This window comes from Miniopterus natalensis, chromosome 1 (genome assembly GCF_054644295.1).
Source record: "Miniopterus natalensis isolate mMinNat1 chromosome 1, mMinNat1.hap1, whole genome shotgun sequence".
In the NCBI taxonomy this organism is placed as follows: domain Eukaryota; kingdom Metazoa; phylum Chordata; class Mammalia; order Chiroptera; family Miniopteridae; genus Miniopterus; species Miniopterus natalensis.
Genome location: NC_142081.1, coordinates 3,051,304 through 3,065,192, shown reverse-complemented (window position 1 = coordinate 3,065,192; position 13,889 = coordinate 3,051,304). Strand labels below are relative to the sequence as shown.

The window sequence follows — 13,889 nt, the reverse complement described above, 5'->3', positions numbered from 1 at the left end:
ACATCAAGCTCCATTTTTGCAAAGGTCCCTCTTTAGTGAAACATGTTGTTTTTCGTAAAGGGCAGTTTCTTAAAGAACTGGTTAAGCTGTATCTGGTCATAAACAGATGTTATACAAAAGGTTTTCTAATCAGAAAGTGACAGAATAAAAGCTACAGCTTTGTCATTAGGACGTGGGCACAGGAGGAAAAGGCAGGATCGTCCTCTGTGTACTAGGATTACTTCATTCTTTTTGTTAATCACCCGAGGGTATTTTTTCCATTGATTTTTAGACAGAGTGGAAGGGGGGGCCAGAGATCGAACTCACAACCCAGGTATGTGCCCTTGACTGGGAATCGAACCTGGGGCCCTTTGGTGTACGGGCCAACGCTCTAACCACCGAGCCACACCAGCCTGGGCACTGAGGCTCACTCTTACCGATGAAGCGCTTGCTGTGGTAGGCGGGCCCTCGCCTCACCTGTGCACCTGATTTCACCTTCACCGCCACCTCGGGAGGGAGGTGCTCTTAGACCCACTTCAAAGATGAGCACACGTGGGTTCCAGGTGGCACTTGCCCAGGGCTGGACAGGTCACCGCAGTCAGAACTTGAGCCTTTGAAGCCAGTGCTGAGGCGGCTGGTTTTAGCGCCTTCCTTCCGTTCTGTCTGTTCCAGGCGATGGGACGCATCTTCGTGGGGCTCTGCCAAGTGGGCGCCTGGGGCTGTTTTGACGAGTTCAACCGGCTAGAGGAGCGGATGCTGTCGGCCGTGTCCCAGCAGGTGCAGTGCATCCAGGAAGCACTGCGGGAGCACTCCAACCCCAACTTCGACAAGAGTAAGGCCGCCTTCCTCCAAGGAGACTTTACCCCTGCCTTTATAGAAGTGAATGGGCATTTAATTAGCTCCCAGGACTCATTGTTGCAAGCAGATGGTGAGTCCCAAGTGCAGCTGGAAGGGAAGATCCAGAGTAACTCAGCATTAGCAGTTTGTACGTCTGTCCTAGAGCAGCCCCAGCCTAATCATCCCTGTGCCCCTCCCACAGCATGGCCCTGAAACAAGTGTCGGGCCTATGTGGCCTTCGTGCCCCCTCTTCCTCCTCAAGCCGGCCTTCCTAGTGCCTTTTGGGCAGAGTTCTTCTGGAGCTTAGGGAGCCTCCAGAGAGGCTCTGAGGGGCAGAGGCACAAGGGGGCAGATGCACCCACGTGTCGACGTCAGGTAGTTCTCACAGTTTAACTTTAGTGTTTCCATTTACTCCAGAGTGATAGTAACTTGTCCTACCAAACAAAGTCCAGACCTAAATAAAACAAATAAGAGTGTCCAGGAAATCAGTATTGTGTGCTCAAGGCTCTGGGCAGGTGCACACCACCCCAGCGGCTCAGTGTGGGCTGTTTCTAACAATCCTTGGAAAGCCAGCCAGTTGTGTCACATGGACTGGGTCTTTATTTCTGCCGCTGCCGCTAGACTGCATCTGAGCCCAGCACTGACCCTGTGACACATGGTGTCACATGCTAGAACAGTGGGCTCCCTGTCCTGAAGCTCAGTCTGTGCCATAGTCAGACACGCCCATGTGGGTGAGGCGTATGGAGATGGGTGTCTGCGGAGAGGCTGGAGCAGCTCCCTGCAGCCCTGGGCTGTGGGCTACAAGGCCAGCAGGGAAATGGGAGCTTTGTGATTGTAGAGATTTTCAAATAGTGTTTTCAACATTGTGAGTCTTCACCGTCATCTGGTTTCAGCCTCTGCCCCCATCACTTGTGAGCTGCTGAACAAGCAGGTTAAGGTGAGCCCGGACATGGCCATCTTCATCACCATGAACCCCGGCTACGCGGGCCGCTCCAACCTGCCCGACAACCTGAAGAAGCTGTTCCGGAGCCTGGCCATGACCAAACCCGACCGCCAGCTGATCGCCCAGGTGATGCTGTACTCGCAGGGCTTCCGCACGGCCGAGGTCCTCGCCAACAAGATCGTGCCCTTCTTTAAGTGAGTGGCTCAGGTTTCACCATCACACGTCTGGCCTGTGGTCAGTGCGCCGTTTAGAATCCGCCCCCAGTCACAGTGCACTTTTTACAGTGGCCCCAGGTTTGCTGGCATGACACTGCCGTTGGTAAAGTGTTGGGAGTTTTAGAAAACGCTTTCTCTTCCAGGCTGTGTGACGAGCAGCTCTCCTCCCAGAGCCACTATGACTTTGGGCTCCGAGCTCTGAAGAGCGTGCTGGTGAGTGCGGGAAACGTGAAGAGGGAGCGGATTCAGAAGATAAAGAGAGAGAAGGAAGAGCGGGGCGAAGTCGTGGACGAGGGAGAGGTTGCAGAAAACCTGCCCGAGCAGGAGGTTTGTCTTCACGCCCCTTCCGTCGCTGAAACTTGGGCACTGGTTAAACTCAGCCTCCAACATGAGCCCGACAGGAGTGCTCGGTGATGCACATGCTTGGGGCGGGGGGCTGGCGTCCCAGTGCATTGCTGAGCGAGAGGAGAGCTCGGCTGGCCGTGGGGTGGACGTGCCCCCGGAGCTCAGCCCCTCCTCCCCACGCAGATTCTGATCCAGAGCGTCTGCGAGACGATGGTGCCCAAGCTGGTGGCAGAGGACATCCCGCTGCTCTTCAGCCTCCTGTCGGACGTGTTCCCCGGAGTCCAGTACCACCGCGGGGAGATGACTGCACTCCGGGAGGAGCTGAAGAAAGTGTGTCAGGAGATGTATCTGACCTACGGAGATGGGGAGGAAGTTGGCGGAATGTGGGTTGAAAAGGTAACTGGATTGTTGTGTTGGTGGGGCTGCTGCAGCGATGGTGACTGGGGGACTCCGCACGTGAGGAAACCACTGGACAGGCCTGTCCTTGGAGGCTGGGGACTCACTGGTTCATGAAGATTTGCCCCTAAGCCTGTTTGGGCTTTTTTCTTTTAATTTTTTTAGGTTTAAAAAATATATATTATTATTGACTTTTAGAGAGGGTAAGGGAGAGAAAAACATGGATTGGCTGCCTCCTGCATAGCCCCTACCGGGACCGAGCCCACAAACTGGGCATGTGCCCTGAGGGGAATCAAAGCAGCGAGCGACCTTTCAGTTTGCAGGACAGCACTCAACCAACTGAGTCACACTGGCCAGGCTGGACTTTTTTCTTAACTTAAATGTGGAGATAGCAAAATTTACCTGACAATTTTACTTACGTGGGATAGTTTATTCTCTGAAAATGCTGGCTAAGGGTGTACGTTTAGCCCTTCCTGGTTTTATCAGTGGTTTAGAGCGTCGGCCTGTGAGTCAAAGAATCTTGGGCTTGATTGCTGGTCAAGGGCACGTACCTCAGTTGCAGGTTCAGTTTCCAGCCCCAGTTGGGGCTCATGCGGGAGGTAGCCCATCGATGTGTCTCTCACATTAATGTTTCTCTCTCTCGCCCCCTCCTCTCTTTGAAAACCAATGAAAACATATCCTCAGGCGAGGATTAAAAAAATTTTTTCTTAAAGTTCCCGTACTTGCCTTTGACAAGCTGAGCTGCACGTTTCTTACTCACTGACACGGGAGTTGGCTGGAGGAGCTCACCATCCTCTCTGGAAGGTCACTAATGGGCTGGTGTGTCTGCCCTCAGGTCCTCCAGCTCTACCAGATCACCCAGATCAACCATGGTCTGATGATGGTGGGGCCCTCGGGCAGCGGGAAGAGCATGGCCTGGCGCGTTCTTCTCAAGGCTCTGGAGAGGCTCGAGGGGGTGGAAGGTGTGGCCCATATCATCGACCCCAAGGCCATCAGCAAAGACCACCTGTACGGAACCCTGGACCCCAACACCAGGGAATGGACCGATGGGCTGTTCACACACGTCCTGAGGAAGTAAGTCTCCCAGCCAGTGTCTGTCCCAGCGAAGGCAGGACCTGGTGCTCAGTCCAGCCCCCATTTGAGCAGATTAGAGTCACTGAGAAACCATTACCGGGCAAGCACTTTGAATCTTGGTCGTTAGTCCACAGCTGTGCGAACCCTTCCCACCAGGATCATCGACAACGTGCGAGGTGAGCTGCAGAAGCGCCAGTGGATCGTCTTCGACGGTGACGTGGACCCCGAGTGGGTGGAGAACCTGAACTCGGTGCTGGACGACAACAAGCTCCTGACTCTGCCCAACGGGGAGCGTCTCAGCCTCCCCCCCAATGTGAGCACGCGCAGTGTCCCATCCCCCCTGCGGGTCCACCACATGCTGGCAGAGCTTGGCCCTGGGCATGGACTCGTCCCAGGGGGCAGCTGGTTGTGCAGATAATTCTCTGCACGCTGGATTTGCCCACTCCCAGGGCTAGTGAGAATATTTTGGCAGGATTTATAAGTAACTTGCCACTCCTTGTTGAATATTAGGCACAGTCAACCCTTTTTACAACCTGTGAGGTGAGGTTGGAGTAAGGATTTCTGAAGCTACTGTACACAAGGTGGCAGCACCTGGGGGATTCAGGTAGCAACACTTTCACAGCTATTCTTTGGAACGAGCCTTAGATCGGGCCCTAAACACCGCTGGCAGACTCAGGTGCATGGGCACGCCTGGCACAGGTTCGTGTTCATTCTTGACCCAGCATTTTTGGAGTGGCATTGAGTGGGGGCCCATTCCAGATGCTGGAATAAACAGCGTAGACAAACCTTTGTTGTTCTGGGGCTCACAGTTTGCTGGGAAGACAGGCGGGCAAGATAAGTGGTAATGGTGGTGAGCAGAAAGCAAGCTGGGAAAGGGCAGTCTGTGTTGGTGGCAGTGAGAGGCGGCCGAGGAGTCCTGGGAAGGTAGGTTTTAGCAGAGATTGAGGGGTTGAGGAGTGAGCTCGTGGGCTTCCAGGCATTGTGGGTGAGGGACAAATGGCAGGAGGAACGGTTGCGTGTGCCTGGTGTGCACAAGGACAGCAGGGGCGGCCGGCTGGTGTGGACAGAACTAGGGGAGAAGTCAGGTGGGACCACAGAGCACATGGGGCGCGATCAGGTCAGGCCCCGGGTTCCTTGTGAGGACGGAGCTTGCCCACCGGGTGAGCTGAAGCGTGAGTGAGTCTGGTTCAGGACAGTGTCACTGTTTCTTGACAAAGATCCCTCCGGCTGCTGTTTGGAGGACAGTCTGGGAACAAGGGGACCACTGGAGGCTGCATGGTGTCCCAGGCACAGCCGTGGTGGGGGTGGGAAGTGAAGGAGTTAGGGAGTGGCCGATGGACTACAGGTGGGTGTGGGAGAAGCTGGTGGAGTGTGCCCCGAGGTGTTTGGCTGGAGCAGCTGGTGAGTGTGAGCCTTGATCATGAAGGCCAGCATCGGTCGCTGTCTTCACTTCAGAACCAAGCCGTGGGTGCTCAGTGCCAGTCTGACCGTGGGTGCCCACTCAGACTCCTGTCTCAATTTGACTTGTCAGGGTCTTTCCTCAGAGCACATTGTCCAGTAGATCCTGACTTGTGCAAAGGAGATTGCTCCCCTGGAGGCATCCTGGCACCGAGGGCGGGGCCCTGGAATCAGGGCATCTGGTCTGAATCTCGGCCTGCCGTCTGCTAGCTGGGGGACCTGGGCAAGTCCCAGCGCCGTCTGTGACGCGGAGATGCTATGGGCCTGTCCCAGGCCCTGGCCGAGGGCTGAGCAGGGAGCGCTGGCCATGAGGGGTGGTGCTGACTGCTGGCATCCCCTTCATGGGAGCCGTGGCTTCTCTTCCACCAGGAGCCCATTTTGTGGGTGTCACCGCTTTCCCCACCACGCCCCCCACCCAGGTTCTCACGGAGAGGGTGGTGGACGTTGTAGTGATGCAAAGTAGACATTTTACTGTTAAACTAAGAGCCAAAAAATTAGATATAAGTCGCCCTTTTGAGGTGTGTGTAGGTAAGAGTTTTAACATCCAGGTTTCTGCCAAACCTGCATCGTTCAACCTGCTCGATGTGTTTCCTCGAGGTGCGAATCATGTTTGAGGTGCAGGACTTGAAGTACGCCACGCTGGCCACGGTGTCGCGCTGTGGCATGGTCTGGTTCAGCGAGGACGTGCTCAGCACCGACATGATCTTCAACAACTTCCTGGCCCGGCTGCGCAGCATCCCCCTAGACGAAGGCGAGGACGAGGCCCAGCGCCGGCGCAAGGGCAAAGAGGATGAGGGGGAGGAGGCCGCGTCCCCGATGCTGCAGGTGCGCAGTGGGCCGGGCGTCGGGGGTTGTGTTTTCTCCCCGTGTGCGCGCACACATGCACACACATGCATGCACACACATGCACACACGCACACGGATGCCGGGCATGCTCGGGGCTTATCCTGCACCAGCCCCTAAGGAAGCCCGGTCGCCGCAGTGGCCGGAGTTGAGACACACGGGACAGTGGAAGGAGCCCTCGGTTGTCTGTCTCCCCTGCAGAGTGACGGACGTCTGCCCTTCCACGTCGGTGGGACCAGGGTTCCCAGGAAGCGCAGTTTTCGAGAACTGCCGGGGTGGAGGGACGAAGATTGGCCCTCTGACCTTCATCCTTCACTTTTTAATCCAACACGTGTTCTGGAGGTCACATGACCCTTCCCGGGCTAGGTTAGCGGCGCTAAGACGCCCAGGCTCTTGAGAGGAGCTCAGCAGCATCTCCTCCCCGGCAGATCCAAAGGGACGCGGCCACCATCATGCAGCCGTACTTCACGTCCAACGGCCTGGTCACCAAGGCCCTGGAGCACGCCTTCAAGCTGGAGCACATCATGGACCTGACGCGGCTCCGCTGCCTGGGCTCGCTCTTCTCCATGCTGCACCAGGCCTGCCGCAACGTGGCGCAGTACAACGCCAACCACCCCGACTTCCCCATGCAGATCGAGCAGCTGGAGCGCTACATCCAGGTCAGGACCGCCGCGGGGGCCCCCAGCAGGCCAGCGGCGTGCGCGCTGAGCCTCCCGTGCCCGGGAATGCCAAAGGGCCGTGCTGCCGTGGGCACCCGGCTTGTTCTGGAACCCGGTAGAAAGCCCGCTGCTTCCTCCTCTGTCCCGCAGCGGTACCTGGTCTACGCCATTCTCTGGTCGCTGTCTGGGGACAGCCGGCTGAAGATGAGAGCGGAGCTGGGCGAGTACATCAGGAGGATCACAACCGTGCCCCTGCCCGCCGCGCCCAGTGTCCCCATCATCGATTACGAGGTGAGTGGGCGGAGGCAGCCCCCGGACCCTCGCCGTGTTGGTTTGCATCCTTCTGGAGCCTCCGCGCTGTGGGCCGGATCCCACCTCCACCTCACGGGGCAGCTTCTCCGTGTAGTCTGAGCCGTACGCGGACTCAGATTAGTGGGAAAGCTGCGACCGTGACAGTGGGCGTGTTCGTAAGCGAGGAGGCGTGTGGGCCCCGCGGGTGACCACGCCCCGTGTGTGCAGGTGTCCATCAGTGGGGAGTGGTCGCCGTGGCAGGCCAAGGTGCCGCAGATTGAAGTGGAGACCCACAAGGTGGCGGCCCCTGACGTCGTGGTGCCGACCCTGGACACGGTCCGCCACGAGGCCCTGCTGTACACCTGGCTGGCCGAGCACAAGCCGCTGGTCCTGTGTGGCCCCCCCGGGTCCGGCAAGACCATGACACTCTTCAGCGCCCTCCGGGCCCTGCCCGACATGGAGGTAATGGGGCAGGAGGTGGCGAGGCAGGCAGCAGGCTGTGTGGCTGAGCCAGCCCCGCAGTACTGAGTCGTGTCCCCCGTTCCGCAGGTTGTGGGTCTGAACTTCTCTAGTGCCACGACACCGGAGCTGCTGCTGAAGACATTTGACCACTACTGCGAGTACAGGCGCACGCCCAACGGGGTGGTCCTCGCTCCTGTGCAGCTTGGCAAGTGGCTGGTGCTGTTCTGTGATGAGATCAACCTGCCAGACATGGACAAATACGGGACACAGAGGGTCATCTCCTTCATCAGACAGGTTTGTCTGCCCGCGAGCCCCTGTGGGAGCCCTGATCCCACCCCCCACGGCTCTTGTTCACATTCGCTCCTGACGTCACCCTCCTGCTTCCTTCAGATGGTGGAACATGGAGGCTTTTACCGAACCTCAGATCAAACCTGGGTGAAGCTGGAAAGAATCCAGTTTGTCGGGGCTTGTAATCCGCCCACAGATCCTGGGAGAAAGCCGCTCTCTCACAGGTAACAGCTCTGCCGACTTCGCTGGCCTCACACAGTTCCAGGGCAGCTTTAAACGCAGCATGACAGACATCTGGGTTCAAGTGCTTTGCATCTGCTATTATATGTCAGACTTAGGCCTGGGCTGTGTGGCGTAACCTCAGGGGACTGTTGTGAAACTCATGTAGGTGGGTCAGGGAGCAGCCTGGGTCCAGCCCAGGACAGGTGCCACACTGGGCACACTGCTCCTCCCAGCAGAGGCTGAGCCCACTGTCTGCGCAGGTTCTTGCGGCACGTGCCAGTGGTGTATGTGGACTACCCGGGGCCTGCCTCCCTGACGCAGATCTACGGCACCTTCAACCGAGCCATGCTGCGGCTCATCCCCTCGCTGCGCACGTACGCGGAGCCACTCACTGCCGCCATGGTGGAGTTCTACACCATGTCCCAGGTATGCGGCCTCTCCGCCCCTCTGGTCATGGAAGGGCTCTGCTGGAAGATGGAGCTTTATCCCAAGCCCTTGTTTAGCCAAGAGCCTTTCTCCAGAATCTGCCATTCAGCTGGTCCCCTAGGCAGGTACCGACTGCAAACGCTCCTGTGCTGCTTCCTGCCGTCCTTGTGCACATGTGGACATGTGCCCCACCGGCCAGGCCCGAGGGCTTTGGGGGGCTACCAAGCATGTTGCAAACATGTTCCCTAGCTTTTAACTTGCTTTTGATTTTGTATAATTGTAGTTTTTTCCTACAGAACTTTTAGTGTCATCATTGTAAAAGTTTTCCTTTGTTTCTGCTTTTAATTTTTTGTTGTTGTTGTTTTTTGAAATGTATTTTATTGATGTCAGAGGAAGGGAGAGGGAGAGAGAAACATCAATGATGAGAGTCACTGATCGGCTGCCTCCTGCACGCCCCCTGCTGGGGATCGAGCCCACAACCCGGGCATGTGCCCCGACCGGGAATCGAATGGCAATCTCCTGGATCCTAGGTCGATGCTTAACTGCTGAGCCACACCGGCTGGGCTCACTTCTGTTTTTAATGGAAGTCTTGCTTAGAAAGGCTTTCGCTCAACTTTAGGAATTACGTTTTTTAAATGTTTTCAGAATAATTTTTTTGTAGTTTTATTTTTCTTTTTAATGTAAAATGAGGGACTTGGATCTTTGTTCTGGACAGTTGCCCAGTTGCTGTAACATTATTTAATCCATCCTTAAGTATTCCAGGGTCTAGACTCTATTAATGTAAAAATGTTAATACAGCTTTTGACTTTTTACCCACTTTCATGTCTTAAGATGTTTACATGTAACTTCCATCTTTCCAATCCCTGCAGGAGAGATTCACACAGGACACGCAACCCCACTACATCTATTCACCCCGTGAAATGACGAGGTGGGTGCGCGGCATCTTTGAGGCCCTGAGGCCCCTAGAGACCCTGCCTGTGGAGGGACTCATCAGGATTTGGGCCCACGAAGCCCTCCGCCTCTTCCAAGACAGGTAAGGCCAAGGGTCCAGGTAGCACCATGCCCCCCCTTTGCGTCCTAGTTGGGGTCAGGCTGTGCTGGGGTGGAAGGGAATGGAGGTGGCAAAGGCAGCCTTGCATCTGGGAATTGATCGCGACCACCCCGACAGAATGGGGTTCAGCACACTGTGACTGCCCACCACTAGCTACCTGTGTGACCTTGGGGAGGGCACCTTAGCCTCTGTCTGTCGAGCGGACACCACACAAGGCAGGAGTAACCTGTGATAACCTGTCAGAGCAGAGAGCTTCCTGGCGAGGTGAAGCGCCTCTAATGCTACGGAGCCACTGCGCCTCCCTTGTCCCAGTCTGTTCTCATCAAGGATTTCACAGCTGTGTCCTGAGGACACTGGCTTTCTGTTTCTGTGGCCGCTTATGTCAGCTCTTGTCTTGTAAGTTCTGAGTTTCCCTGGTTACTTCGGGGAAGGAATTACTGATGACTGTGGAGATCAGGATCCATGGCAGAAGGTTGGGGTCTGAGTCAGATCAAGTGTCATAATAAAAGCTGAGTCTTTCTCTTTTAAGGCACCTGAAAGGTATTGACCTTATAAAGTCCAGACTGTTTCTTGCATTCTTTATATAGTTCTGGGCAACCTTTGTTTCATAATAAATTCTTAATTTTTGTGCTCCTACCCTGTCAATTTTTTTCTTGAGTCCTAATGTTATGTATCTCAGCATTGCAGTCCTTCACAGAATTGAAGGCTCATTTTAGGTTAGTGTGAAGAGGTTAAGTTTGTGTTGCTTTAACTAAACGCCTAGTAAACAGACCTGCTGTTTTACTGACTTGCTGTTTATACAGCACCCGTTTCCTGTTGGAAGTCACTGGGGGAAATGTGCTCAAGAGCCAGGTCTCAGGACAAGCAGGACAGACTGCAGAGTGCACAAGGGCAGGGCAGGGCCCTCACTCCTGGGGACGTCCGAGGTCTCTCAAGTGGCCCATCTAAGCAGCACCAGGCCAGCTTCGCTGACCACTGGTCATAGCAGATGCAGGGAGTTGCTGGTAGCTAGTTAATAGTTACTCCCCTGGGGAAAGCCTGGCCCATGGCTGCCTCCAGACTAAGACAGACTGAGAAGGAAGTGTTTGGCAGTTACCCCTGGGGACCAGCTATGTTGCCCCAGGTGGCTGTTTTCATCTTGCTGCCGGGGTCTCGGTGCTGCTTTGTCATAGACCCATGGTTTCCAGGCCACGCTGCGTGGCGTTCCTGGGTCCATGGGGCTGCCTTACCCAGAGCCAGGGGCGAGTGCCTGAGGCAGGGCCCAGGAGGGAGCATGTGAGCCCTGGTGGCCTGTGGTTGGGGTCCTACCACTTTAAAAATACAGTCTTTTTATTGTTATGTGAGCTGCCTTCACTCTCCCGTTTTTAGTTTTAAACCAGAATTTTCAGTTATAGTACAATTTTCACAGCTTTCACAAAATACCAGAGGTGGTTTTGTTTAGATTCGAATGTAGCCATAGCAACTGTGCATCTCAGTTCTGATTGATGGCAATAACTCCATGACATGCCTGCTCAGTGTGCCGTATGCACACAGCGTCCCACACCTGCAGGGACGGGCACAGCCTCACCTGCGTGCTCTGCATTTTATTCACAAGCCTTGTGCCCGAGCTGCACACACCGCAGTTCCTTACCCCTGTCCTCTCAGTGCCTGATGCTCAGAGTGTTTATAATAAGCGCAGGAACTGGAACCCCATTTTCATTTTTATTTTATTATACATATATCTTTATTGATTTCAGAGAGAGGAAAGGAGAGGGAGAGAGATAGAAACATCAATGAGGTGAGAGTCATTGATCAAGCCCGCAACCCGGGCATGTGCCCTGACCAGGAACCGAACCGATCGCCTGGATCCCAGGTCGATGCTCAACCGCTGAGCCACGCCTGGCCAGGCCCATTTTCATTTTTAAAACCCACATGATTAAACCTTTTTAAGGGAACTGTCTTCATTGTGGTGCCATAGTCCTGAGGGGCTTTATATTTAATGTTAAAATTCTGGATGGCGTAAGCCGTCTCATTCAGATTCTCAGGTTTTTCCGTTTGTAGAAATTGAAAGTTTCTGGTAAAGACTGATCCCAGCCCTTGGAGTCGCCCACAGCACACGCACAACCTGGTGTTTCCCCCCACGGCTCTGGGCTCACGCGCTGCTCTCCCCCCTCTAGGCTCGTCGAGGACGAGGAGCGGCGCTGGACCGACGAGAACATCGACATGGTGGCTCTGAAGCACTTCCCCAACATAGACAAGGAGAGGGCCATGAGCCGGCCCATCCTCTACAGCAACTGGCTCTCGAAGGTGAGTGACCGGGCCCTTCATTCAGAGGTGCCCTTTCGCTGCCGTCCCGTAGGGTAGAACGAGCTTCTACCAGAAATGTCTGTCTCGGGGGGTGTGGCCTGTGAAGCTGGTTATGTGCGTGACGATGGCCGCTGATGACTTAGGGGTTTGGGGTAGATAGTCCTGGGAGTGTGGCTGTGACGGCGGCCGGCTGTTTCTTCCTCCCCTGTGGTGGCTGCTCCAGCCAGCAGACAGCCAGTGTTTGCAGAGAGAGCCTCTGCTTCCCCTTTGCTTACTTCCCTCACTAAAAATGGGGTGGTTGTGAGTAATTTGTGGAAAATACTTCGTACACTAAAGTACCAAACAAAGGTGATGTTTCCAGCATAGCTGTGAGCTGCCCTTTTCTCTGCAACAGAGGTCGGAATGTTTCAGTAAGTTGTCTTGCCGTGCATGTCATTCGGGCAGCTGATGCGGCCGAGGCGGGTTCACAGTGTAAAGGGGTGAGATGGGGAGGTGGCTCAGCTGGCAGAGGGCTCCGTAGAGCTGCCCTCGCTTTGGGCCTTCAGGGGCGCGCAGGCCAGGCAGAGGGCCTGACAGGAGCGAGAACTGCAGGCAGGTCTGTTCAGTGCACTAGAACCTTTACTCCTGGACTCGAGGTGCTGATCCTGTTCATTTACAGGCAGTAGCTCCTCCCAGTGGCTGGTCTTTTTGCTCTTTAGTATCTTTGGAAAAACAAACGTTCTTAAAGGAGGACCATTTAAATCTACAATTCATCAGCAGCTTTGTGTGTGGAATGAGCTATGGGCACATTTTCTTTGTTTTTTTTCAAGGGCATAATAGTTTATTTTTTTTTAAAAACTGTACCACACTGACCTTGATGACCAGCATACACGTTATGATGGCTTTTCTCTTGGACATTCACATCCCAGTATCTCTGTGTACTGAAATGTTTCAACAGGACCAAGAACACTAGAGGAGGGAAGATCTCGGATGGGAATGAGCACTAAGAATTCAGGTGTCCTATCCAGAGAATTAACTTAGCCTCCATGGCCCGGCGGCATAGCACTGCTGTCTCCATGAATGAAAGTTCTGTTGGCAGTGTGGGCCTGCACTTCCCGCGCCTTATCTTTAGTTTGTACAATTTAACCAATGTCCCTGCGGCCCGAGCACAATCAGGCCGGACACCTCAGGTCATTTCCAGGCTACCATAGCACAAGTTTAGTGATCTTACTTAAAAAAAAAAAATTCAAATCAAACCACCATCAAAATAGAGGCAAAGAAAACTAATTTTCAAGTCATTTGAAAAGCTTGTGTCTAATACAGACCTGACTTAAATGCTGTCATTATAATCTCCCAACTCCTGCCATAAAATTAACATTTACACACATAAAGGTTTTGCTTATCAAACTGTACTTTGCAATTATTCAGAGGAAGTTACTTTTTCGAGAACATTGTATTTGGTTACAGTCCCACATGTCCGCAGCAGACAACACCGCGTGATGTTAAATCCGGCTCTGTGTTACCTAAGGTGCAAGGTTTTCATCAAAATTAAGATGCTCTGATCTTAAAAACCCAACCCATAAGAGATTACTTTCAAGAGAAATTGTGCTGTCGAGTAACTGTTTCAGGTCACCCTCTTCTTCAGTCGCTGTGACGGCCACCATTTCACTGACCCTTGATCTCTCACTCCCTGGTCACCATTCCAACGCCCAGGGGCTTCTGAGCCAGCTTAAGGTCTCACTTCACAAAAACAGTAGATTCGTTAACCTTTCAGTGACACGATTTACATCTGTAAACGCAAGGATCACACTGTTCAGCTCAGCAACTGCGAGAAACATTGAGATTCTGGCATTTCCAGCCAGAATCCCTTTGTGCTTTTTAAATGCAGCTGCTTTGGAATCTTTTTGGTATTTCTCAGCCATTTGTATTTCCCTTATAATTATAAGACTATATTTAAGATGATTTTTAATGTGAAATATCCTGGGGGTTTATTGGTATTTAAAAAACAAAGTTACTTCTCGCTCTCAGCATCTGGAATAGTAGGAAGTATTTGTGGTCCCTCCTTAGATCAACCCTACTTTTCACCACGTGAAACACTGAATTTTACAGACATCCCTGAAAAGTGTTTGATTAAG

The 13,889-nt window shown here is 53.8% G+C and overlaps 1 protein-coding gene across 2 annotated transcripts in view; it reads left to right on the top strand.

The window, feature by feature from the left end:
• Positions 1 to 13,889, top strand: part of DYNC1H1 (dynein cytoplasmic 1 heavy chain 1) — a 61,926-nt gene that overhangs the window by 29,761 nt on the left and 18,276 nt on the right. For both annotated transcript variants that reach the window (XM_087818163.1, XM_087818169.1), the window contains 15 exons: positions 652 to 811; positions 1,710 to 1,953; positions 2,118 to 2,301; positions 2,503 to 2,715; positions 3,551 to 3,789; positions 3,946 to 4,102; positions 5,845 to 6,072; positions 6,519 to 6,749; positions 6,900 to 7,040; positions 7,269 to 7,502; positions 7,590 to 7,796; positions 7,893 to 8,014; positions 8,273 to 8,438; positions 9,308 to 9,471; positions 11,646 to 11,775. In XM_087818163.1, coding sequence (XP_087674289.1) covers positions 652 to 811; positions 1,710 to 1,953; positions 2,118 to 2,301; positions 2,503 to 2,715; positions 3,551 to 3,789; positions 3,946 to 4,102; positions 5,845 to 6,072; positions 6,519 to 6,749; positions 6,900 to 7,040; positions 7,269 to 7,502; positions 7,590 to 7,796; positions 7,893 to 8,014; positions 8,273 to 8,438; positions 9,308 to 9,471; positions 11,646 to 11,775 — 2,820 coding nt within the window. The remainder of the gene's footprint in view (positions 1 to 651; positions 812 to 1,709; positions 1,954 to 2,117; positions 2,302 to 2,502; positions 2,716 to 3,550; positions 3,790 to 3,945; positions 4,103 to 5,844; positions 6,073 to 6,518; positions 6,750 to 6,899; positions 7,041 to 7,268; positions 7,503 to 7,589; positions 7,797 to 7,892; positions 8,015 to 8,272; positions 8,439 to 9,307; positions 9,472 to 11,645; positions 11,776 to 13,889) is intronic.